This window comes from Micromys minutus, assembly GCF_963924665.1.
Source record: "Micromys minutus genome assembly, chromosome: 1".
Classification (NCBI taxonomy): Eukaryota; Metazoa; Chordata; class Mammalia; order Rodentia; family Muridae; genus Micromys; species Micromys minutus.
The window spans coordinates 25,875,105-25,900,467 of record NC_137969.1 but is presented as its reverse complement, the minus strand read 5'-3'; the positions used below and the strand labels follow the sequence as shown (position 1 = coordinate 25,900,467).

The window sequence follows — 25,363 nt, the reverse complement described above, 5'->3', positions numbered from 1 at the left end:
CAACTTAGGGGAGAAAAGGGTTTGTTTCAGCTCACACTTCAGTCTCAGGTCACTGCTAAAGGAGCCCAGTGGCAGTAATAGCACTGTCAACAATAGGAAAAGACTATTTCACTGTGGGAGAATACTTGCTAACCATGTACCCAGTAAGGGTTAATAACTGACATGTAAGAAACTCAAATAGCTCAGTAACAAAAAATCAAAACAAAACATTTTTGTTTACAAGCTAGGTGTATTAGCCAAGCCTTTAATCCCAACACTTTAGAGGCAGAGGCAGAAGCAAGAAAATACCTCTGTGAGCTTGAGACTAGTCTGATCTACATAGTGTCTTCCAGGCCAGCCAGGACTGCATACTGGAGAGAGAGGGAGGGAGGGAGGGAGAGAGAGGGAGGGAGGGAGGGAGGGAGGGAGGGAGAGAGAGAGAGAGAGAGAGAGAGAGAGAGAGAGAGAGAGAGAGCGCATGGCAGAAGAGCTGGTCTTCTGAATACCATGTGCAGACCATGTCACATGTACCCAGTATGGTGCTACTTCACACCTGCCCTCACAATGTTATGTTAAAGGGCAAAATTGGGGCAAGGGTGGGAGAAGTGACATCCTAGCTCCCTGTTGGTGGGGTGGCATTCAGTGTAGCCAGAGTATAAACAGTGTAGTGTTTCCTTGGAAACTTAAGTCTGAGACCCAGCACTCCTGCTATGCCCATTGCAGCATTATTAAAACACAGAAATAAGCCAAGGACCTGCTGATGCCCCGTGAGTGATGCATAAAGAAAATGGTGTATGTGATGGCTATGTGTTCTGACTTCAAAAAAAGCAGATGCTGCCATTTGTGGCCACATAGAGCAGAACATCTTATGCTGATTGGTGTATGTCAGACAGAAAGAGGAATCCTCCATAGTCTCCCTAACATGGCACAGTCTCAAAGGGCAAGGTCCTGAATCAAAGTAGAGCACTGGCTGCCAGGGCTAGAAGTGGTAGGGGCAGGGAGACATCAGATCAGTAACATCTATGAACCCAGGGATGCCCGTGCTCATTGCTGTGGGCCCACATTCGGTGGCTGAGAGTAGATACCCACACAGATACCTTGTAAGGTGAGGACATGCTGTTTTGGTTATAGAAATCATATTGTAATGAGTATGTAGTCAAACACTATGCTGTGCACCTCAGATACACATGCATGGTCTTTACCTGTATAAGGAAGCTGCAGCCACCATCCTACGAGGGCAATTGACTGATGTTAGTCCTTTATGGAGTTTGTCTTTTCACATGTTTACAGTGAAAGTGACATGCCTGTGACAGTCCTGTGGAAACCACTTGCATTGTTTGCAGCGGCACTGATGACAGGCATTCAGTTTCTCACCACAGGTGACTGTGCCTCTCACAGTTAGCCCAGTGTCTTCCTTCACATGCCCTCAGGACTACGAGGTACACCTCTGGTTATTCTGGCTCCTCCTGATCTCCAGCCCAATCAGGTCCTGGCAGCACAGTCTGACTGCTGTGCTGAGCCCATGTTATGAATGTTCCATCCCTCTACTGCCTTAGGAGATAAATGATCTGGAAATTACAATGTAAAAAGTCACACTGAACTGCAGGTGACTGGTTTAGTGCTGTGCTAACACCCTTTGGGACTGTTAGTAATCTCAAGGAAATGGGGACTGAATTGGGGATTCCTGCCTCTTCCCCTTTCCTATGCCTCCTCATCCCTCCTTTACACCCAGCTACCCAAACACCACTGCCCACCTTCCCGCTTTTCGTGGCACGGTTCATGGTTTCATGATTGTTTGTCACTCTGTAGAGACCTTTCTAATATGTGACACTGATGATGTCTCTACTGACTCCTTTTTAAAAACGATTCATTTATTTGTATTTCATATGTGTGAGTGTCTATGTGTATGTCTGTGTGCCACATGTGTGCCTTTTGCCTGCGGAGATCAGAAAATGCCCTGAAACTGAAGTTACAGATGGCTGTAAACTACTGTGTGGGAGCTGGGCATTTAACCCTAGTCTTCTGGAAAAGCAGCCAGTGCTTTATAAACTACTGAGCCATTACTCCAGCTTATGTTTTTTCTGACTCTTGCCTGTGTAGGCTTCCCTTGTCTGACAGAGTTTGTGTTCTGGTGTTGGACATAAAAGGGCTCCTGAAGGTGCGGGTCACACTACTACCTCCAAGAGTGCTGCGTCCTGTGTCTGCCCCAAGATAGCCCTCTTGAGGACTGTGCCAAATGAGTGGAGCATCTCAGATGAGGGAGAGTGGGTGACAGCACTGTGACCAGGCTCATCCTGGGCTGCCCCACTAGTGGCCATGGCTTTTACTAACTGCTCCCAATCCCCTGCCTATCTATCTCCTCTTTCTTGAGGACTCTGGCTTTGTAAGAGTGGTAAGAGTAGTGCATTCATACCACACTTGTCTCTGTACTACCCTTTTCCTGTAAATTTAAAGCTGCTTTAAAGACTGAAGGTTTACCTTTACCAAAAGGTGTCCCTTAAACTTAGCCTAGTGCATTGTCAGGCGAATGCTGTTCTGTGCTCATCCCCACCTGCCTTTCCATCATCTTTTCACTGTCTGCCTTTGGCTTCCAGGACCCTCCCCATTCCTAGGCCTCTAGGCTTCCCTCTCTGTGGGCTCTGCTGTGTGTTAAAGTTTCCTGGTATTTGTCCAGTCTGCTATGATTCGAGGACCCGTGTTTGTCTTGAGTGATACCTTGTTGAGGTTTATACTCTTAAGATGGACAGGATTTCTGAATGTGTACAATAGCATGGACCTTCCTCACAGTCCCCAGGAAGAGCCGGCTTGGTACCTTTCAGCCTCACACGTGGTGGCAGAGGACTTACTATGGCAAGTCCTGTAAAAGAGGCCAGTGTCTAGGATGGTCAGATACTGCTTACTGATACCTAGCAAAGGGAACATTAAGTGGCTGTGGGTCTGAAGAGGTGGCTTGGCACTTAAGAGCAGTGACTGCTCTTCCAGAGAACACAGGTTCAATACCCAGCATCCACAAAGTAGATTACAATTGTCTGTAACTCCAGTTCCAGGGTTACAGACAATCTGATGTTTTCTTCTGGCCTAGGAGAGCACCAGTCACACAAGTAGTCACAAACATACAGGCAGGCAGAAAGACCATATACATAAATTAAACATTTTAAATTAATTGGATGCTCCTTGTTGCTGGCTAGGAAACCTGGATTCCCTAGACCTGGTTTTTATGGGTCCAGACCCATCACAGTTTGTAGTAGTCATAGTCAGAAGTAACTCTCTGTGTGTCATGACAGGTCATGGGCTGACCATCAAGGTTAACCAGCTGAGTTCTTCAGCATGTATCATACCAGGGAAGTGATATGGACTCTTCAATATCAGCCAAGGTGGATGGAGATACGGAGTATAGAGTCACACAGGAAGTGCACAAATCTAATAGTCCTGATGGATTGTAAGCATATGTTTTTTGACTTCCCTGGGGAGAGTGGCTAGTTTATGGTCATTGGTTCTGGGTGTTTTCTCTTGACTACCACTGAAGTGTCTGTTGGACCCCACCTGATTAGATTGCTTTTTTAACTACCTGCCTCAGGAACAATCAGACAGATCTAATGATGAGCCAGGCTTTGCTCACTGTGGCTCCCTACACCTTAGAAGCCCTGTTGAGCTGACACCAGGGTGCTATAAAAAAAATCGGGAGCCAAAGCCTGGAGTATGGGTGCAGGAAGCTTTCTGTAGGACAGCTACAGCCCAGGCCACTAGAGGGGAGGTTTGGGCTGCAGACGTAGAAGCAGTGGTACTGGATCTACTGGGCATCACATGCTACAGCCAGGACCCCAGACACATGTTACACTGGCTCCTCCATACTCCACCTATGCCAACTGGGTCTCTCTGCTGCCCCTGGGATGCCTGCCTCCTCTTCCAGCTTCCTTTCTCTCATGGCTCCTCCTCTGGGTCACTTACCACTTGCTTGACCAATAGCAAGTGTCCAAATGAGCCTAGACTGAGCTTCCTCAGAGAAATGTTGACAGCTTTATTCCAGAGCCTTCCTGCCCAGCAGTTCTTAGTAAGCCCTCCCAACCCCCACACAAAACTCTTTCTATCCACATACACCCCCAGCCATTCCCAGGGCCTGTGGTGGCCACTCTCCCACTTTGGGTGTGTGTGGTCAGAGGTACACACACACTTCCTACCCTGCCTTCTCACAGCCTAGGACCACTGTAGGGTAGGAGTAACCCTGGTCGGTATGCTGGGCCCGAGCAGAACAGTGTCTGGTACTGGCAAGCCCCTGCCCTGCAGGGTGCCCTCGCTGGAGATCAGCTCTTATCACAGGGTTTGTTAATAAGACTTTGATGTCAGACATGCTGGGATTTGTTCTTTTCAAGTGAAAATGACGGCAACTTCCTCTTACAGGGAGTCACCAGCCGGGGCGGAGTTGGAGCCCCAAGGCTTGACTCACTGTCTGCTTCTCACAGTGCCTACCTGGGTAGCTGGGAGCTTCCCAGGACCTCTGACTTGTGTTCTCCATGGAGGAAGTGAAGTGCTGTTCCCTCAATCCTGTCATGAGATGTAATTAACTCATGTCTCTCTCTTTTTTCTTTCAGTCCGCAACTGTGTCTGATGGTGGTAAGTCATATATTATTTTTTATTGCCATTTTCAAATTATGAAAATATATTTGCCATTTGCTGTACTCAGGAAAGAGGTTTTCTCTGCCTTTTCCTTGTGGGAGTATTTCTGTTGGGGTTGGGCTGAGGGAGCTAGCTTCTTGGTGGCCTAGGCATATGTTTCTCTAACACAGCAGTAGACTCTGATAGCAGCACAGGCAGCGTGCTGGGCTGCAGTACACGCTCCTGCACGCCTGTGATCAACAAGCAAAAACATGCTTGCTGAGCCCTTGTACAACCAGCTTCCAAAAAGCAAGTTAGAGCTCAAAGCATTTGCTGAATTTGGGCCATTCTTGAAGTTTCCTTTAAGGAAAGTATAGTAGGTGAACTGTGTGTGGGATGAAGAGTCAAACCCTTCCTTTTGTCTTTAAGGAATTTTATGTACAAGGCTCTTTCAGTGGGACTGACTAGGAAGGAAAATCACTAGCCAGGTCTCACTCCATTTCTCTGACATCATTCTTCCATTCAGTGATTAAAAAAACAAAAACAAAACAAAAAAACTGTCTTAAACTATTTGGAGAGTTTCATCTAGACACTCCTCATGCTTGTAACATTCAGAGAACTTGGTATAGTCGTTAGAAACTTCTGTTGTCTCTCCTCATAATTCCCACCGTGTGCTGGTACCTGTATCCCACAGGAACATGCAGGGAGAGCCACTGCCATTAGGAAGGAGTGGGGGCAGTAGTTCTGTCGGGGTCACCCCGTGGGAATGGAGAGAAATCCAGCTTGAATTACAAACCTGCTCATGCCGGAATGCAGCCCACAGGGAGCCTGGGCACAAATGTTAGAAGCATATATTTTAGAATAAAGGGGGTTATGTTTCCTGTGTTGTGTACAGTAATGTCATGTCATTCAATCTGTCTTAAGCTAGAAGCAGGAAAAGCTTTACTGCAAGAAAAGAAGCAGGACGTGATGCCAAGCCTGGGCAAAAAGCACAGGCTCACAGCCTTGGTTCCCATTTCTCTCTTTGGCAGAAGATGTTTATTCTTGTGGGAAATTCATATATTTGAGAGGTCTCCATAATCCATCAGTTTAATTACATATAATATTTTTTATTGACATCCCAAATTTCTTTTCTGTTGTTAGGAGTTGGGGAAGCCAACCCCCTCTTCTCCCCCAACATCTTATCAAGTTGTCCCTATAGGTTTCAGAAGCTCCCTTCTGAGGGTGGGAAGCCCCTGGCTCCCAGCCCCCACTGTGCCTTTCTGAGGAAATGGTGTCCTAGCCAGGTGATTCCCCTGTCCCTGGGGGCTTTCTGCACTCTGCCCCCTCCACCTCCACCTCAGATCCCTTTCCAGGGCTGTGTCCTGTTCTTTCAAGGTGGACCTGCTATGGCAGGAGGCAAGGAATTTCAGTAGTTAACAGCCAGCTGTGTTTTATTTAGTCACTTTTCATCCTTTTATTATTTTTCTACTTTGAGTTTCTTTTCTGACTAAAATGAACACTCTGTGGCTCAGTCTATGTGTTAGTTCCAGGCGGCCAGCGTTATACCATTGATGCTGAAGTGCTATGACTATCACCCTAGTTGAGGTCCCTGGGGCTCATACCTGAAGGAGAACCTTCTCCCATCAACCTAAGCTAAGACACCCCCACCCCCAGGCACCAGGAGCTCTCTCCTCCCACCCCCACCCTGTGCTCAGGCGCCTGTGGAGAAAGCTTAGGCAGAAGCTCAAATGTTTCCACATAGAGATAGTTTATAGACTTTGTCAGTAGTAGACAGGTTCCCACATGGAGCCTGGGAACCACAGCACTGCACTGCTTCTGTGGAGAAATGTGCTCCAAGTGCAGGCAGGGTGAGGGCCAGCTCAACGCTGCTCAGTTGGAGCTACAGTTGCCTCCTCATCCAGCCTGCTATAGTTATTAGAAACTCTAGTACTCTTCGCAAGTGTCTGGCATCTAGCAAACCATGCCCTTGACATGCTTCGACTCCTTTGCGGTCATTCCAGGTCATATATAACATTTGATAACTTGTGTTCCTACCATGTAATCTCATGCTGTTTTAAGGAAGTTGGGTGGGGCTGCTTATGACTTCACTTTACTCAGTGTGAAAGTCTGTGCTTTGGCCTCCTGTGGAGGGCAGACTGTACCTAGGACAGCAGATTCTGCTTAGAGAAGGGGTGTCCCTAGCATTCAGAGACTTTCTGATGATCCACTTTGTTGAAAACCTGTCCAAACAGAAAACAAAGTTAACTTGGAAGGTTGAAAATGTTCAAACCAAGTGTGGGCTAGGGATGTAGCTCATGGCTAGAGCCCTTACCTAGCTTGAATGAGCCCAGGGGTTTTATCCCAGCCTCAGGTAAGTAGAAGGGAAGGTGGGGGTGAGAGAGAGGGAGGAAGAGGGGAGGGGACGTAAATGTGAGATTCTCACCTTTGATGCTGGTGCCGGAAGGAGCCTTCCACCCGATGACAGGCTTGGCTTTTACACCGTCATTGGTGGTACCTTACCAGTGTGTTCCCATGGTGCTCCACCTTTGTGCTCCTGCAGTGGTATACCTCTGTGCTCCCACCATGCCACCTCTGTGCTCCCTGGTGCTGAAACTCTGTAGCTTCATCCTAGCAGCTTTGCCAGGATCTCTCCTCCTGCTTGTCTTTCTTTGTTCTCAGAAGGGTGCACCACCTTCTGCTGCTTGGGGACATTTAGGTATGCCTTTCCCGCTAAAAGTTCAGTAGTTGGGTATGAGGAGCATCCTAACTGCAAGCAGACTATTAGAGACTTCACTACCAGTTTTAGCATGCAGACAGCATGGAAGTCCCTGGGAGCAGGGCACTTACAGAGTTTAGAGAGGAGTCTGTGAGAAGTGTGAGAAGGAAACGGGGCCAACAGGGTGATCTTGTCACAAAGACAGTATCCTCCTGTGGCCTCCTGCCTGGGTTGGGGGCAAAGCCCCATTCATTTCTATGGAAAGATTCACCCCAGCCTCTGATTCCTGTTTTTCACTAAGCTAGACAGATACAAGGTTTTTTAAACCAACTCCTGAAAATTGCCTTCTGATTTGTGTGTGCGTGTGTCTACACAAAGGGTCGATGAGTGTGATGGGGCAGGGTAGTAACACAGTTGAAGGGTCTGACAAGGGGACATGGGAACTGCAGCTTCCAGGACTAACAAACCTGCAGGAGAGTGGACACACACACACACACACACACACACACACACACACACACACACACACACAAAGGGGAGGGGAAGAGAAATAAAGAATTAAAGTATGCCATAGAAATATATTGGAGTGGGAGAAAGTAGGACTGTCATCCTGCTATAGTCAGACTGTAGCAGTATGACATCAATACCTGGGTGTGGCTTTGGGATCTGTGTAACACCTAAGTTCTCTATATTGTCCAACCTCACCTCACTTCCCTGCAGGACACTGGGCTAGGCTGGGCCCTGTAGGTCTAAGTCTGCACTCTAGGCTGGCTAACACTTGCCTGGGTGCTGGTCTAGGTCCCTAGGCCTGTCCTTAGACTCTATCCTGGAGACATGAACAAATCTGTTGAAGACTAACATGCCTGTTGAGGCGGGGGGTGGGGGATGGGGAGCACCTTTGTCCCATGTTTTTGTCTATCATGACCTATGCTAGCTGCCTGTGGGATTTGCCAGGTCTGCTTAGCCTCTCTCCTTCTAAAGCACCAGCAGATCCTCCCTGAGGAGACTGCTATGCCTGTTAGTTTAGTTTGCACTGTCTCCAGCTTTGGAGGGCTGCCTAATCTCTCAAAACAACTGTGAAAAACTTGCCCTTACGTTTTGGTGTTCTGAGAGTGACCTTGCCCTTCTGCCCCTTACCCTCCTCACACCCTGGCATTTTTTAACTGTTCAGCCTCACCCTGAGCCCTGGGATGAAGATTTGAGGTCCAGGGTTGCACTCAGGGAAGTCATATTCCCATCCTGTCTGGCACTTTGGCTTTTCTTCTGTCCTGCAGAAGTGGCTGTAGCAATCCACATCACAGGCGTGATGGGCTGACACGGATGTCGCTGCTCAGTGGTGAGGGCCGTTGTTGCCACTAGAATTTGGAGTTAGGTCACTTTCAGCATATGGAGCATTGCAGTTATGGAGATACTTGGCAGGTGAATCCATGTTCTATAACTGCAGGAGATGAGGAAGTGAAAAGCCTCTGCAACCTTGGCTACTGTGCAGCAGGACTTGTGGTTCATGGTACTACAGCGTCATCTAGTCCTTTTCAAATCTGCTCAGGAACTAGCAGGAAGGGAATGCGAATCTGTAGCATGTGGGGTGAAAGCAGGTGTTTTAACCAGAGCCTATTATTTGGCTCAGTAGTTCACTTTTTTTATGGCTTTTTTGGATTTAAAATTCAAATGCCAGTCAGACTGTAGACTGTTGGGGAAGCAGGCAGACCTGGTTTCTACCAAGATGCCTCCCAACACACTCATTTCTGTTTTACAAGACATTTGGAAGGAGCTTTTATTAGTAACTATGTTGTGAATTTCTTTTTCAAGCAAAGTTCAAAAGTAATAAAGCCAGTGACTCCTTCCCCTCCCTCCCTCCCACCCTCCCACCTTCCCTCCTCCCTCTCTTCTCCATGTGGGAACCGTGGGTGTATTGGCTTCAGAACTTGTCTCTAGTATACTGGAGTGGGCATGGGGTCCCCCTTTCCCCTTCTGTTTTCAGAGGCTCACCTGTGGTGGCTATGCACCCTCCCCTAACCAAGGGAATGTATTCATTAGATTCTTCGAGAACAAAACTCAATGGAACTGAGTCTTGAGTGGGCCAGCCTGAGGCAGAGATGACTATGAACATGGCGCTGAGACCCAGGAGGGGAGAGTCAAAAGAGGCGATGCCTAGGGGCTTTCTGCTCATGTCCCAAAGCCCTGTCTTGGGGGAGCTGACATAATGTGCTCACTTGCAGAAGCCTTTGCTATTCGTGCCTGTGGCTTAGCTCTTCTGTCATACTTTGAAAAAGTGCTGTGTTGAGGTGCTGTCTTCCCTGCCGTCCCCCTTAGCCCTATAGATTCTTTGGCTAGAGAACTGCTTAACAGGGAATAGACATGAACATCTTAAATCCACACGTGTGAGGATCTTTACAGGCATGAGTAGGAAGAAATGACATAGCACAGCCATTCTGTGATGGCACACGGGGTCTAACTCTCTGGATCAGTCTGGCACTTCCTGGGAATGTTGCTAAGAGATGTGGGGAGGCAGGAATGCAGTTGTCCCAGAGTTATTTTCCTGGGCGCTCTGCAGTACGAGTTCCTGTGTCGGTTGACAAGGTGTTTTCCAGCCTTGGCATATGAAGGATATCCCTCCTGAAAGAGGCTCTATGTTCATGGCTTGATGGAGTCCCTCCAGGGATTCTTGCAAGAACTGGTTGGATCTGGAACTTCCCCAGACTTATGCAAGGGCTGGCAGCCTTCATCCTGTAGCTCCAAACTATTCCTCCAACCTCCTGGGGCTTCATCTTGAGCATGTGCTGCTTATAGTAAATAGTGAGATGTTCCTAGTGGTCCCCAGCTCCCTCCCCACCAATTGTGTCTTGACTTTCTCTAGTTATAATCTGTCTCTTCAGCTCAATGAAGTGTCAATTGTGGGGACCCTTCTCTGCCATAGTTCCCAATATGCCTTCTGGTAAATAGGGTGGTCTAAGCACATATATTCTTGATGGCTTTCCTATCAGGAATGACAGTCTTAGGGTGACAGTGATCCAGCTTCCAAGGGTCATTGCTACACATGTTCAGTTTAATTTCCTAGTGACAAGTGGCAATAGGGATCCGGTCACAGCCAGTCCATCACAACCAACATTGTGATTACATACTTTTACTTTCTAGTTCTGGACCATGCTGTAGAAAGTTCAGAATAAAATTTGAGTTTAATATAAAAAGCTCCCATGGCTTCCCATCCCACAGGAAAACATGAAGTTCGAGGTCTTACACTCCCCTCATCCCCCATATGTCTGGAGCATCCTGTATCCCACACATTCCAGGCATGGGAGGTAACCAGTTCCTCATTCATTAAGAGCTGGAACCTTATTCTGGAATCCAGCATGTCCTGTCTTCCTGGCCATCCCGTTACTTTCTCTGCCTTTACAAAGCATTCAGCCATGAAAGTCAGAGCATCATGGTGAAGAGGTAGTGTGGCCCTGACCACTGCAGAACATGTCTCCTGAGATGTCACTGTCCTAGTTGCAGGATCTTGATGTCCTCCTACCTAGCTCTCCAAGGAGTAGTATGGGGATCCTGAAAGTGTTCTTCCACATACTGTAGAATGTTTGGGCTCACTTCCTTGGGGAGCTCTGAGTCTGTTAGCATTGTACAGAATGATACCCAAGGGTGTCCTTAATAAGGGTGTGTAGCAATGCTAACTGTACAGGTTTCAGTGTATCCAGCCCTCACTTCAGTCTGGCAGTGTAATTTGGGTACTGTGTTGTCTCTCTGAATTTGAGATCCAGACATGGAGGGCATGGATCTATAAGTCTCAAGGCTGGTGAGGAGACCATTCTCACCATGCTACAGACTGGTGGGGAGGCAGCATCATTTGCTTAGAGGTATCTGTTCCCAGGGCCTGGGACAGATATATAGACAAGACATAGGCACTCCCTGAGGTACCTCTTCAGCTCTGAACACGCTCAGTCAACTAGGTAGCACTGTATTATGCTTATTCCTTATCCACTAACTTTTCCTGCCATGGTTTGAGATATAGGTGGAACATTCTGGTTGAGTAACATAGGCCTTTTTGGCGAGCCATATACAAAAGAGATTGGGAGCATCCTGCAAAGGCTACTTAGCGGCAACATATTTCTGGGACAATTTACCACATCCTGTGAGAAGGAAGGCTTTTATGTAAATGTTTTAAAACAAAACCTAAGACTCATGATCTAATGATGGCTTTCCTGCTTTTAAAAAGACATCCTTTCAAGTTAGTTGACATTAATGGGACTGTAGTGATTGATGCCAGTGATCTTTATAACATACTGGAAGCACGGGTGTGGGGTGTGTGTGTGTGTGCGTGTGTGTGTGTGTGTGTGTGTGTGTGTGTGTGTGTGTGTCCGTGTCCATTTTTGGGGGTGTCATCTCTTGAGCTTTTGCCTAGTTCCCAGGGCACATTGTTCCTGCCACCTTCACTCTGGACTGATGTCTCATCCCTGCCATGTCATCTGTTGAAAATGAAAGCACACACAGGCCCTGGTTCACTGTCTTCCCCACCTAGTCACACACAGACCATGTATGCCCAACATAGCAGCCTTGTTTCTTGTGGATACAACTCCCCATTTGTTTGGTCCATTTGAATTGCCCAACTTGAATGTGTAAGCAGTATCTAAGAAGCACTGCCAACAGCACAGGCCCAGAGTACTCACCTTGTTGGAAATTGTGTTGTGTTGTGAGAGCATTTCTAGAAGGTGCTTTTCACAGTTCACAGCAGAACTTGCTTCAGACACATGAGTGAGTTTTGGTCACAACTTTTTCAAGTAATGTAAGCTTTTTATTAAAAAGTAATTTAGACACTATAAAGTATATATACCAGAGAGAGATGGGAGGGAGAGGGGGAGAGAGGGAGAGAGAGAGAGAGAGAGACAGAAACAGAGACAGAGACAGACAGACAGACAGACAGACAGACAGACAGACAAAGACAGCATCACCAGGGGCCTGAGTAGAACCAGTTCTGTTGGGGGTTGGTCTGCACTGCAATGTATTCAAATGGTAAATTCTGTACCCCAAGATCTGGCTGCCCCAAGACAAGTGAGAAGTCTCAAGTACACCAGCTTTTGTTATGCAAACCATGCTTCCTAATTTAAAACTATTAGTTAAATAAAATGGCTGTAGCTAATTATTTGAGGGAATAGAGGTGCTCAAGATTTTGGTTACCTGGCTGGGGGTCACAGGTAGTGACCATGAGGGGAAGGAGAAAGTAGGGAGAACAAGAAGGCTCTCAGGAGGTCTCCATTAGTCATAATGGACCAGCAGCACATGCCCAAGTGAAATAACGCCCCAGGATACCAGATTTTTGGAGCAGAAATAACCCAGAAATATTTGAACAGCAAGTATTTGGGGTCCACAGTTGGGGAAGTAGCCAGTTCAGCTGTAAGAAAAGTAGATTAGGGGTGACTCCCAGTAACTACCAAAACCAAATAAACCATAGTCTAAGCCATATTCATTTGTAAGGTAGATGGGAATAAACATAAATCAATTATTTTACACAGTTCCCCACTGATGCTAGATTGGCTGCTGCACCCACTTGAACTAATGCCACCGTGTGTGCTCTCTGGTGCCTGGCTCCTATCTTTGAACATGAGCTTTCATACCTTGCAGGCCAGTTACCATTCACTCTGGCCACTGTGTCTGTTCCACTGCTAAATGGCCACTGTCTGCTTTTGCCCTTGTTGATAGCTTCTAAAATGGCTTAGACTTCAGCTGTCACAAAGGCACATGCTTGTACAGGTCTCCGAATGGACATGTGTGTGTAACTTGCTCATGAGCTGGCCGGGGGTGTGTGGTAGATATTCTCTGTTTTCCAGTGTGTACTCCATCATCATGGCTACTAGGGTTTGTATGTGGCTTTTCTTCTTCTTCTTCTTCTTCTTCTTCTTCTTCTTCTTCTTCTTCTTCTTCTTCTTCTTCTTCTTCTTCTTCTTCTTCTTCCTCCTCCTCCTCCTCCTCCTCCTCCTCCTCCTCCTCCTCCTCCTCCTCCTCCTCCTCCTCCTCCTCCCCCTCCTCCTCCCCCTCCTCCTCCCCCTCCTCCCCCTCCTCCTCCTCCCCCTCCTCCTCCTCCTCCTCCTCCTCCTCCTCCTCCTCCCCCTCCTCCTCCCCCTCCTCCTCCCCCTCCTCCCCCTCCTCCTCCTCCCCCTCCTTCCTCCTTTTTTTAATGCTCAGTCCAGACTTCTGCTTAGACAAGAATGTCAGTATAGAGCACCTGATAAACAAACTTAAGGCTCTGAATTCCTTTCCAGACACTGCCAAAAGTAAACAAGCATATGCTTGTTGCTTGCTTTTCCTGTTTCTTACTTGGTTGGCTTATGTTGCTGTTGTTAGTTGACTAGTAGAAAACTGGAAAAAAAAAAAAATCCTGGAAGTGATTCTTGGATTGAAATTATAAATTATGATATCTTATGTATTGGCAACTTTTCCATTGTTATGATAAAATGCCATGACCAAGGAAGCTTATTATAGCTTACAGTTTCCAAAGGATGAGTCCATTGCAGTGGGCAGTCATGGCAGCAGTGGCAGACATGGCAGCAGGGACAAGAAGCTGAAAGCTCACACAAACAAATAGGAGGTGAAGAAAACTCTGAACACTCACAGCCTGCCCCAGTGGTGTCCCTCCTCCAGCACAGCTCTACCTCCCAAAGGTTTTACAACTTCCCCAAACAGTGGCACCAACTGGAGACAAGGTGTTTAAATACTGGAGCTGTGGGGACAATTCTCCCTTAACATATCAGAGCTTATATTCAGAATTACATTCATGTTTGTTTTCTGTAGCTGACGAAATAAAAGAAGGTGTAATAGCATTAGAGGAAGGCATGAGACACCCGCACACCTGCAGTTGGTTCTCAGTGCTATCTGTCTTCTAAAGACAGAGTTTGCAATAGTCCTAGTGACTATCTCCTCTCTAAGTAGCACTTTTATCCTACTCTGCTTGGCCCTTCTGAAGACCATGCAGGTAAAACTATCACTACTGTATTGTTCACACTTACATCTCAGATGCCCCTGGAGTTTGCGTCTCTGCATGGTGTGGGGCAGGGCTTTGAACAGCCGCTTTCTTTCCAGCACTTACAGGCACCCAGGTACATTTGGGGGCAGGTCAAGTCCATATTTTCAGAGCTTTGTTTTCAGGGCACATGAACAGGTCTGTCACAGCAGTGAAGAAGTGAAGCCAAGGTCTTTCTTCCATAGAGGCCAGGGAGGCAGCTGCTCACTCAAGTCATGCACTGGCTTGGGTGGTGTTAAAGTTATACTCAGCAATCAGAAGCATTTCTGTTAGACTAGGAATACCATGAGCATGTCCATATTTCAGCAATCTTAGATGAAGATTTAGCCAAGACTAAAAGGACAGCAGTCTTTAGGACTAAAACAGGGAAAATTACATATGTAACCAGGCAGTCGGCATTATCTACCTACAGACCCAAAGCACAGCACTGAGCCAGCCCTTACCTTCAGAACAGATGGTGTCCACCAGAGAGAAGCAGGGCCCGCCTTAAATGAGGTGCCTTGTCTGTAGAGGGAAGGTGAGAACATGATCTAGACACTGACCAGCGAAACTTTTAGACTTATATTTAAATTTTTAAGGGGAAAATATTCTGTGAATCATGACTTAGCAAAGCAGACACACAGCTAGGGTTGCTCTCCTTTCACGTGACATTGAAGGCTAGCATGACCCAGTTATTAGTTGGCAACATTTGGTACCCATTGTGTGCCTGACACTGTCACAGCTTTCCTGTGAGGGTTGTATATAGTTATTACAGGGTTTTATAGAGAGGTTAAGTGGCTCTCCAGAGAGGAGTGGGCCCTATCCTATGGAGTTAGCAACCATCATTTTACTCGGCACAGCCAGAACACCCCTGTTGATGTTTATGTAGAAGGTGAAGCCTCGCTCCAGAGTGAGTACCAACCCCCATGTGGGTGTGTACTCAGAACCCTGCTGGCAAGGTCCGGTGGTCTGAAAGATGAGCAGCTACAGTAGAGAGGCTGCAAATGCTTGATGAGCACCCACTCCCCTCACTCACCACCACCCATTCCTCTCATCACACACCACTATTGTCACTTTTCACTCTTACATCCAGCTTTAGGGAAATGCTGGCATCCCACCTGCTGCCTCCAGCCAGGAGGCTGCAGATTTGTAGAGCCTCATATGGGATCCCAGGAGGAGAAGGAATAGCCTGTGTGTGTATCTGTGTGTGTGTGTGTGTGCGCGCATGTGAAGGGGTGTGTGTCTTACTGAGGAGCCATCAGAGCCCAGCCAAGCCCTATTTTGTTCCTAGAATTATCATTGATAGTCAAATAAAAGGTGCATATTACATCATGTTTAGTTTTGCATCTAGCATTACTTTATTATCAAAATGATGTGAAGTAACCATCGCAGAAGATCAGGCTGTTTAGTTGCCAGCTGAAATGTCACCATGTGCATAGATGTGGGAAGTGGCTCTATTCCTTGGCCTCATGTTACGTCTTCATTTTACGGGGCTGGCCACTAAAAGTAGACCTTGCTACTGGAGTCTGTCCTATATGCTCTTTGTGAGTTCATGTCCTGTAAGCACCCTGTCCTCATTCGTGTCCTGCACAACAGCCAGAGCAAGCACAGGCTTGGCTTTGTTGGCAGGGGCTGCATATTGACTTGAGGAAGGATAGCCTACTTTTCAGCCTTCTCCCTGAACCCAGCTTTTGGATCCTTGGGTTTATGCACTGGGCAGTGTGCAGATGGCTGTTTCGTGTGTGTGGCCACTGATATGAACATAAAAGGAGAATGATTTTATGATATCGAGTTTGATTTGTCAGAAATGAAGTAAGTTTATTTTGAGAAGGACTTATCTAGTTTAAGAATCAGATAGTTCTTTTCATTTCCAGCCAGTGTGTGAATCTGATCTAGGCTTGGAAGAGGTGGTACCCCTTTCCTGGTATGCTCTGGGCCTCTTGTAGTCCAGTGACCCTCATGGTGGCAGCTGATGGCTTCTCAGCTGAATCCTGAAAATGTGGTACAAGTGAGGCTCCCACCACTTCCCACACCGACCCTCGGCAGCTCCTGCTCTACCCACTCTTCCAGCCCTGAAGGCTCTTGGCATTTGCCCATCTGCTTGGCATTTCTTCTCCTGAAGCACAGTGTCATTTCACATGCTGGGTTTGTTCTGCTGAGCTCAGATGGGTCTGATGTCAGCTTCAGGACAGCATTTCGGTTTCTCCCATTTGGTCTGGGGGGGGGGTCTTGAAATATACACACTCATATACATACAATGTATCCAGTAGCAGTCCACACTGGAGTCCCAAAGAAATACCTGGCCTTGTTACTCCCTGTGAGCCTGTGAAGCTTGGCTGGCTGATGTGTAGGAGGAAGAAGGGAGGAAGGGTACTGGGATGCCACTTCAGAGTTAGTGGTGCCTGCCCAGCTGTACCCATCACTGTCCTAAGACCTCAGCAACTTCACCCTCACAGTGAATTAGACCAAGAATGTGGGGAGTCTGTTCTGAGGAGGTGCTGTGGCGCTCACAGCATTCATCCTGATCATCAGCAGGATCTGTCACTGCTGGCTGTGGTTTTCTTAGGTGTGGAGCCAGACAGCTGCCCCCTGGTTTACACTGTGCAGTCTGTAGCAGCTAGTCCTGTCCTGAGCTCTCCTCACTGATTAATATGAAGTGTCACCTGGCTGACAATGAGAATGAAGTTCTCTTAGCCTGCAGCTCTTGGAGTAAGGTGACAGATTATGACAGAGGCAATGGGGTGAGGCCAGTGCTATCTTCCTCATGTCAGTGTTTTCATGTAGGGCTTCCTGGGTCTCCAGGTACTTTGAAGGCCTTTCTTGATGGTGTCTTAGCTTCTGGTACAATTCTAGTACTTGGCCATGTAGCTTTGTACTTTGTTCTTGAGCCCCAGCCCTGCAGGTGTTAGCTTCTCATACGAAAGCCAAGAAAGACCTAGATATAAGGGATCATCAGATTATGTCACCTAAATCCAAAAAGGTCATGTGGGACTGTCTCTGCCTGGCTTCTCCACAGGCCAAAATTGGCCACACTGATGACTTTGTGTCTGACATTTACAAGGCCCATTGTGGGAATAAAGGAAGCATGCTCACTGAGCAGGTGAAAGAACTTCACAGCTCAGCAAGATCTGTGGTTGAGACTCTGCTGTTAATGTCATCTGCAAAGGAATTCTAGAGAACCTAGATGATTTTGTTGAGGGAATATGTGGAGACATCAGAAGTAAAAGGGAGACTGTCTGTTGCTGGAGAGGAAGTGACAGTTCCCAAAGGGGACCGGAGTACATTTGGGGAGTCAATTATACTTGAGGGTATCACTGAGACTCATGACCATCAGTAGACAGTAGGTGTATACAAACTTCCAAGCTGTCCTCTGTAGGGACCTAAGGCAGAGAAGCCCTGTGAGTTTTTGGAGACTAGGATAGTTCTCAGTACATGGAACCAGAGCCTTGGAGCAAAGACTAACTCCTGGGGTGAGCAGGGAGAGCACACAGTAGGTCTGCAGGTCTGTGTCTGCTTCCCATCAGTACCCCGTGCATGGGAGGATTAATTTAGACCGACAGTGAAGAAGTGTGCTGATGGAAGGAGGCATAGCAGGGGCTGGAACCGTCACAGGCTTGTACTAGAGGACAGTATTGCTTTGATGCCTTTTTTTAAAAACCAGAACTGACAGAATTTGTAGAATTTGTAGAGAAGTATCCACCCCAAATCACCAATCACTGGACTGTGGTCATTCAGCTCAAATCCCTTCCCTTATATGTCTTGGAGACCAAATTTGGAATTGCTGGGAACTGTGGCCAGAAAGCTGAAAATGACACCCTGTGCTGCCTGGGTGAAGTCCCAACTTCAGAAATCATGGAGAACTCACAAGGTCTCACTGGCTCTGCCTCTCTCCCTCCTCTGCTTGCCCGCTGGTTTATTCAAGAGGGCAGCAGCTTTATTTTCTTTCTGAAGCTGGTAGGCATAGCTCTGACGGGCTCACAGCCCCTTCAGGATTTTCGGTGGTGTGCTGCCACAGATTTTGCTTTGGAATTAGATGAGGGCAGGCTGATTGTTAATTAAGTGCGCGCCTTTGAGATTCCATAGCTTTAGGTCACGCCTCATGGAGAATGTAGACCTCATGTTTGGGACTTAAGATTTTCAAGAGGATGTGGAAATAAGATGGCATCCTGTAACTATTGCAAGGAGCTATGTCTCCACCCACCCCCACAGCCCCCCTTCCCGTGTGTCATCCAGTCCATCTGTGCCCCTCCCCGCTGTTAATGAACTGCAGAGTGGCTCCTCCCCAGGACTGGGAGAAGAGTGTCTCTGCCCATGTGAATAATTCAGGCCTCTGCGCCAGGCACTCCTGCTGTGCATTATGCATGACTCTGAGGCTTTGTGAGGCTGTAGGGCCTTTCCTGTAGCTACTGCTGGAAGGCTGAGGACTGCCTTTGTGAGGGTCCTTGAGGATCTGCAATAATTTACCTACTCCTGAAGCTGAGTGAGCTAAGGAGCCATGTCTTCACCACCAGTAGCCCAAGCCTCTATCCCAGGCCACCCAGGCTGAGCCTGGAATGGACTCAGAAGGGTGGTTTACGGTGAATGGTTGGAAGTATTTGGTTAGATGGCACCACAGTGGCTCTTATCAGCTCTACCCAGGTAAAGTCCCACATCTGTCTGTCAGCTTGTCTTGAATGCCAGGCTGACTTGTGGAATCCTCAGGTGTGTTTGCTGTGTGCGTGTGTGTGTGTGTGGGGGGGGGGGTTGTCTTATGCTGGGATGGGCTGCCACGTGGTTTAGAGTTGAGACTTGAGCATTTGGAATACTTAGGATTATGGTTTGGGTGAGATATATGGTGAGCTGAGAGTGGGCTGAAGCTGTGCATCACAGAAGTAACTGCACACTGTCAGTCTTAAGGAATTACTGAAACGTGCAACCTACAGCCCCCAGCTCTAAGCAGTCTCGGCAGCTGTGCTGACAGCTGTTTCAGTCCTCAGCAAATCTGCCACAAACTTGAAACACATTCTCACCAGAACAGCATTTGACCGAAAGAAGAAACCCCACAGTAAAACAAACACCTAGAACACATGCACTAAAGCTACCGTGTAGGTGAGCAGGTACCAACCACCATGCCATATATTCTTCAGCTAAGCCTGCATCACACTCAAATGATTAACACTAGAGAACCAAATGCTTAGCTCCCAGCAGGCCAGCAAGTCTCAGACTTGACTTGTGTCAACCTCCTAACCTGGCCTTGAACTTGGGGTAGCAATAGAGGTGTTTGCAAGGAATTTTATGGCAACCTTAGGCGCTGCCTGCTGCCCCAGGTCAGGCTTGTCCCGGGGTGCATGGTTCTCTATGTGAACATCAGTGCTGGAACATGGTGTCCATTCTGAACCCAGAAATGGATGACAAAGGGGAGGGAAGTTTCTGTGTATGTAGCCTGTCAGAAGCACTGAGATTTAACTTACAAGAGCAACTTGTGCCAAGCCTCTAAGGGGACTCTACCTTTATCTTTCTGCTTTGCAAGCCTCTTACACTCCAGATGGATCAAAACCTCCACTAGGAGCTTTGTTTAAAAGATTTCTGTGTGGCATTCTTGTGAATTCAGCAATTGCCCCCCCCCCCCCCTCTCTCTCTCTCTCTCTCTCTCTCTCTCTCTCTCTCTCTCTCTCTCTCTCTGTGTGTGTGTGTGTGTGTGTGTGTGTAGCACACTGTAGCTAGGTGTCACCTCAGCATTTGTGTTGTCTTTGTTTGTCTAAGTCCCTGTGCTGTGCTGGTCCCACAGCTTCAGGCATTTTCAGAGCATCTGACACTTCCTCTTGTCCTAGGTGGTTTGTTGCAGCCATGGAAACAGTCCTCTCACTGACCATGCATCTCACCTGAGTGGGTCTCCAGTCCAGCTGCCAAGGGATGGGCCCTGGTTCCCCTCCTCTCCAGTGGTGTCACGTCTCTACTGTTGTCATTGCCACTTGAGCTGTTCCTGCTTAAGTGCTATACCACCTTCCTCTGTGCCCAGTATCCATGCCTGAGACCCCCCCCCCCCCAGCCAGGAATCCTGGCTGACAGTACACTGTGGGACACTCAGTGACTTAGAGTTCAGCAGAGCAGTCTTTTGCTACATAGGATTCAGTGTTGGTGTTGACTTATGAACCTTCTGGTCATCTTTCACTTACTGACTCAGTCTGCACAGGTTCGCTCCCATTACAAACACACTTCCTGCTGCAGCACTAGGGACCAGTGGCACCTGTCCTCCAGCCACTGGGCTTGTTTTTAAGGTGGGCACACAGGAACTGAGGTGTTCGATGGAGTAGAGAAGATCTTGCTGAGAGGGCAGGCAGGGACAGGTTGCAGATGAGCAGGTTGAGAGGTCTGCAGGCCTGCATGGAGGGCTGAGCTACTCCTCCTCCAGCTCTTGGTAAGGTGGCTACAGAGGAAGTGGGTATTTCTCATTCTGAGCTTGTCTGAAATTACAAACACCTTGTAACTCAGAAGCACAAGCTCCATCACCCTACAGGATCACATGGTCTGTGGGCAGTAGGTGGCTTAGTCCTACCTTCCCTCCTCTCCCCTCCAGGCTACCTCCACTGTGAAGACCTTACTAGTCCCTTGTCTAAGGTGAAGGCCACATTGCAAAGGTGCCCATGTGGCCTGCCAGCATTTCTGCTGCTCATTTGAGTCACAGCTGTGTGCTGCATTCCTTCTATCACAGGGCCTTTGCATGTTCCCTGAGTGAACTTCTTTCTGTTCCTTCTTCAATTCTTAGTTCAGAGTTCATTGCTCAGGGGGAGAAGCCGGAGGGGGAATGTTACCTTGTTCACTCTGCTGGGTTTGGTGCTTCATTTGATGAGGATGACCTCATTACCAGAAGATGTAGCCCACAATATTAGTACCCTCACTTTTCATGGGAGCCTGGTCGCCAAAAGTCTGCACTGAGCAGAGTGTGAGTTCTATACCTGGCCTTCCTGGGATGGTGCCCAGGGTCACAGCAAATCCTGGCCCCCACTAACCTTCATATAGTCTTATTTAAAAAAAAAATGGTGTGTGCTCTTGGACCTGAGCTCAGAGGGAGCATAGATTGTAGACTGAACCCCATGTGAGGCACAGTGCCCTGTGTGCAGTGAGTGTGTCCACACTGGTTCTGCCTCTGGGGTGGCATAGGTCACTCCATCTCTGATATCCTGTGTGCCTGAAAGTGCTATAAAGGTAAAAATACCTTCTTTGATACACAAGTCTGATTTGCCTGGGCTGGCCCCTGGCCTGTACAGAGCTCATGCCTATAGATAGCCAGCTAAGGTGAGGCAGGGTGGAGCTTGCACTAGCCAGCCTTCAGTGGGTTGCAGAAGAGGAGGAGCTATGCCCATGTGCTTAGAAGCCTGGCACCTGTCGTGCTTCCTTCTGCCTTCTGGCTCATCTGTCCACATGGGTGTCTTGGTGTGGAAGGAGTGTTCCACACCGAGTCTGTCTGTGTGTTGTATGCCACCCTTAGCCTCTTGCCGGGGCATTTCACATGAGGTTCAGATATTGCTGTGCTCTATGTTACGGGAGCTTCCTTCTAGGCCTCTCCTCACTCAGATTTCCCAGTTTTTCTCCAATTTCATTTCACATCTAGATCCTTGGGACCTATGAGGTCAGCTTTAATGTGCTCTGGAAAGGAGGGCATCCTGATTGTTTTTTCAGATGTGGTTCAGTCCCCACCTCCTCTGCATCTGTTCCCATCTGCTTCTGGACTTTACCTTCTGCTCCTCTGATCAGTTTTGTTCTACAGTGTTTCCTGCCTGTGTGGTACTGTGGCAAGTGGTGTTCAGTGGGAATGGGCATGGCATATAGTGGGGATTGGGTGCTATACAGTGAGGTTGGACAAGGTGCGCGGTGGGACTAGATGGAGCCCCTGCCCTTTCCTGTGCTTTCTGTTTAGTTTCTGCTGAGACAGTCTCACTTAGCCTGTGCAGTAGCTCTTAGGAAACCTGTCAGAACCTATTTTGGACTTGAATGTACATTCTGAGAAAATAAGCATCTGCTCTGGTTGCTGGACACAGAGCACTTCAGACATCAGCCATGCAGGATCCCAGCCTCTCAGATGAGGTGCTCACATCATGTGACCCTGCACAGTCTCAGTTCCCAGCAGTATCAGCTGCTCTGACCATGCCACCCTGCAAGACAGTGTTCCAGAAGAACAGGTCAGAGCTCCTATGATGTATCCTGGCCCAACCCCCTCCCTCTAGTTCTCAGAACAGTGGTTGGTGCATAGACAGTATCTGTAGGGGTGGGGGGGTGCTCAAAGAAAAATTAAAATTGTCAAAGTTTTGATCTCACAATATCATTTCTTCGGACACAGATATCTGTATATATCAGCACATGGCTTTCCCTTGCCTCTTCAAACCTAAATTCCAAGCTGGCTGGCTTTGAATGTTCCTGCCCAGTACTGAATCTGGGAACCATGTTGATCTGAAGGAGGTGTACTAGGAGGTTATAGTCACACCCCTGGCCTGGGGTCACTTTTCTCTAGACTTGTAGTGTCCTTGCTGGGCCTCCTCTGAGGCCCTCTATATCTTGGCTTACGTGCCATCTGGATGACATTCTGGTTGTGACCCAAAAGTTTAAGTGTCCATGCTGCTTCCAGTCCCCGCCTTCTCCTCCCTCCCTGCTAGGAAGGGCAGTCCAGTGGGTGGCCTCAAGCCAGAGCCTGCTCACCTGTCCCCAGGAATCTATCCTGTGCCCTGACCACAGGGCAAACCATCCTGATTAGCCTGTCCAGAATGCCCAGAGCAGATGATAGAGGTCAGTGTATGTGACATCGCAACATTTCCTTAATGATGCCATGTGGAAAATCACAGTCAGCTCTCCTGCCTGACCCCCTTGATGGCATAACCCAGTAGAACTTTTCTCCTGCCACTCCACAGTGGGATGGCCTTGTCTCTGACCAGGGTCATCCTCAGCTAGGGAAGCTCCATGTGCCCTGTTCACGAGAGCAATGTGTATAACACCTCCAGAGTTCCACTTACACTGGCTCTTGGCCCTCCTCTCATCCTTGAGCTGCTTCATCAAGTGGACAAGGATGATAGATAGGATCTTCCCAGACACATCTCCTTCTCTTTATTGTAATATTTTCCTATGTTGGGGTCACCAGTGAATGAGCTGCTAGATGGACACATGGTTAAGTACTCAATTTGGAGTGTATGACTTAATGTTTTCACTGAAAAGTGACCTGCACACAGAAAAGTGCACAAGCTATGAGCTATGGTTTCCAGATTGCAACAGACAGCACCAAGAAGGGGATGTGCCCAACTGCAGGCCCTCCTTAGACTTAAAAATGCCTCCACCTGCCGTGTGCTCAACATTGTTCTTCCTGCACACCTTAGGCAATAGCTTCTCTGGTTCATCCTCAGGGTCAGAGCTTATTCAATTAAGTCTCTCTCTCTCTCCCTCCCTCCCTCCCTCCCTCTCCCACCCTCCCCCCCTCTCTTTCTCTGCCTCTCTCTCTGTCTGTCTCTCTCTCTCTGCCTCTCTCTCTGTCTGCCTCTCTCTCTCTGTCTTTCTCTGCCTCTCTCTCTCTCTCTCTCTCTCTCTCTCTCTCTCTCTCTCTCTCTCTGTGTGTGTGTGTGTGTGTGTGTTTGTGTTTTGCATACACAGGCAGCCCTGTGAAGCTGAGATGTGTTCTTTTCACTGCTTTGAAGTCTAGAAAGCCTTGGCTAGGTTTCAGGTTCAGTGAACGTTGCTGACTGAACGTGTGTGTCAAGTAAAGCTGGGTGTAGGTACCTGAGTTCTCCTTGCAAGGAAGGCAAGAGGTCAGGCATGTCTGTGATGATTCTGCAGAGTTGACGGGAGCTGACCTGAAGGACTGCATCAGCAACAACAGCCTGAGCAGCAATGCCAGCCTCCCCAGTGTGCAGAGCTGCCGGCGCCTCCGGGAGAGGAGAGTTGCAAGCTGGGCAGTGTCATTCGAGCGTCTGCTGCAGGATCCTGTTGGTGTTCGCTACTTCTCTGTGAGTAAGGGAAACTCTGTGAGGTGCTGGCACTTTGTGCCTAGGGTGCTTGAGCTCACTGGGTCATCTCAGACCTCAGAAGATGTGCATCACCTTCTTATGGGTGTGGTCAGCCCAGCACTTGCTCCAGCTCAAGGCTCAGGGTAGAGTGCATCTGTAGAGGCCATCAGTTCCGTCTCCCTTTCTGGCCTGCCTCCTGCCCTGGGATTCCCTGAGGGCCCTCTTCTCACTCTCTTGACATCTGTGCACAAGGAACATCAGAGTCTCTTGGCTTTGTGTGTTTGGGTTTGTTTGTTTGTTTGTTTTGAGATTGGATTTCACTTTGTTACTCAAACTGGTTTGGAACTCATAATCCCCCTGCCTCATCCTTCTGAGTACTAGGATTACAGTTGTGTGACATCATCCTAGCTGGAGCTTCTTCAAAATTTTTGGAAATGCACGCTGGCAAATACAGCCCTTCAGGATCCAAGAGTGGGGGCGGGCCACAAGGGAGAGCGATGGGATGGTTATGAGCAGCACACAACAGTGTCAGCGTGATATGATGTCATATTTTGTATGCTAAATAGAAACTAAAAATGTGGCTTTTTAGAAAAAACAGATGACCAGCACTTGAGAAGAGAGCTGTGAGGCAGATGGCATGCTCGAATGTGCTGCACAGCCTCTATGCTTGCTTTCAAAGACCTCTTGAGAGGCACCTATTTGCCATGTTGTAGACAAAGAGGGCCAGGAGAAGGATGTGGGGCTCGGCTGCCACGGACGAGGCTTGTGGGATGACTGCTCTCCTTCTGTGTTCCCTCAGGATTTCCTACGGAAGGAGTTCAGTGAAGAGAATATCTTATTCTGGCAGGCCTGTGAATGCTTCAGTCATGTTCCTGCACATGACAAAAAAGAGGTAAACTGCTCCTCAGGGCAGGGGTCTGTGTGGGTCAGGCAGCACACGCTTAAATCAGTGTTGCTTGAGCAGTCGATGAGGGATGCTTCTTACATGACTTTAAAAAAAAGTGACATTTCTGCTTCAGAATAAAAACTTAAGTGTGTGACATTTAGTGCTGCCTAAACATAGTCTGCATAAATGCCTTGCCACAGAGCCTGGCAGAGGTGGCACTTGATGTTGGGATGGGGAGGAAGGAACAGTGTTTG

General features: G+C 48.1%; 1 protein-coding gene across 3 annotated transcripts in view; it reads left to right on the top strand.

Moving 5' to 3' along the window:
* The window catches only part of RGS12 (regulator of G protein signaling 12), a 93,120-nt gene that overhangs the window by 47,643 nt on the left and 20,114 nt on the right, over positions 1 to 25,363 (top strand). For 2 of the 3 annotated variants that reach the window (XM_080927391.1, XM_080927392.1), the window contains exons 4-6: positions 4,569 to 4,590; positions 24,054 to 24,223; positions 25,023 to 25,115. In XM_080927391.1, the coding sequence (XP_080783517.1) occupies positions 4,569 to 4,590; positions 24,054 to 24,223; positions 25,023 to 25,115 (285 nt within the window). Of the gene's footprint in view, positions 1 to 4,494; positions 4,591 to 24,053; positions 24,224 to 25,022; positions 25,116 to 25,363 lie in introns of those variants that run through there. The other variant, XM_080927393.1, reaches the window with a different exon arrangement.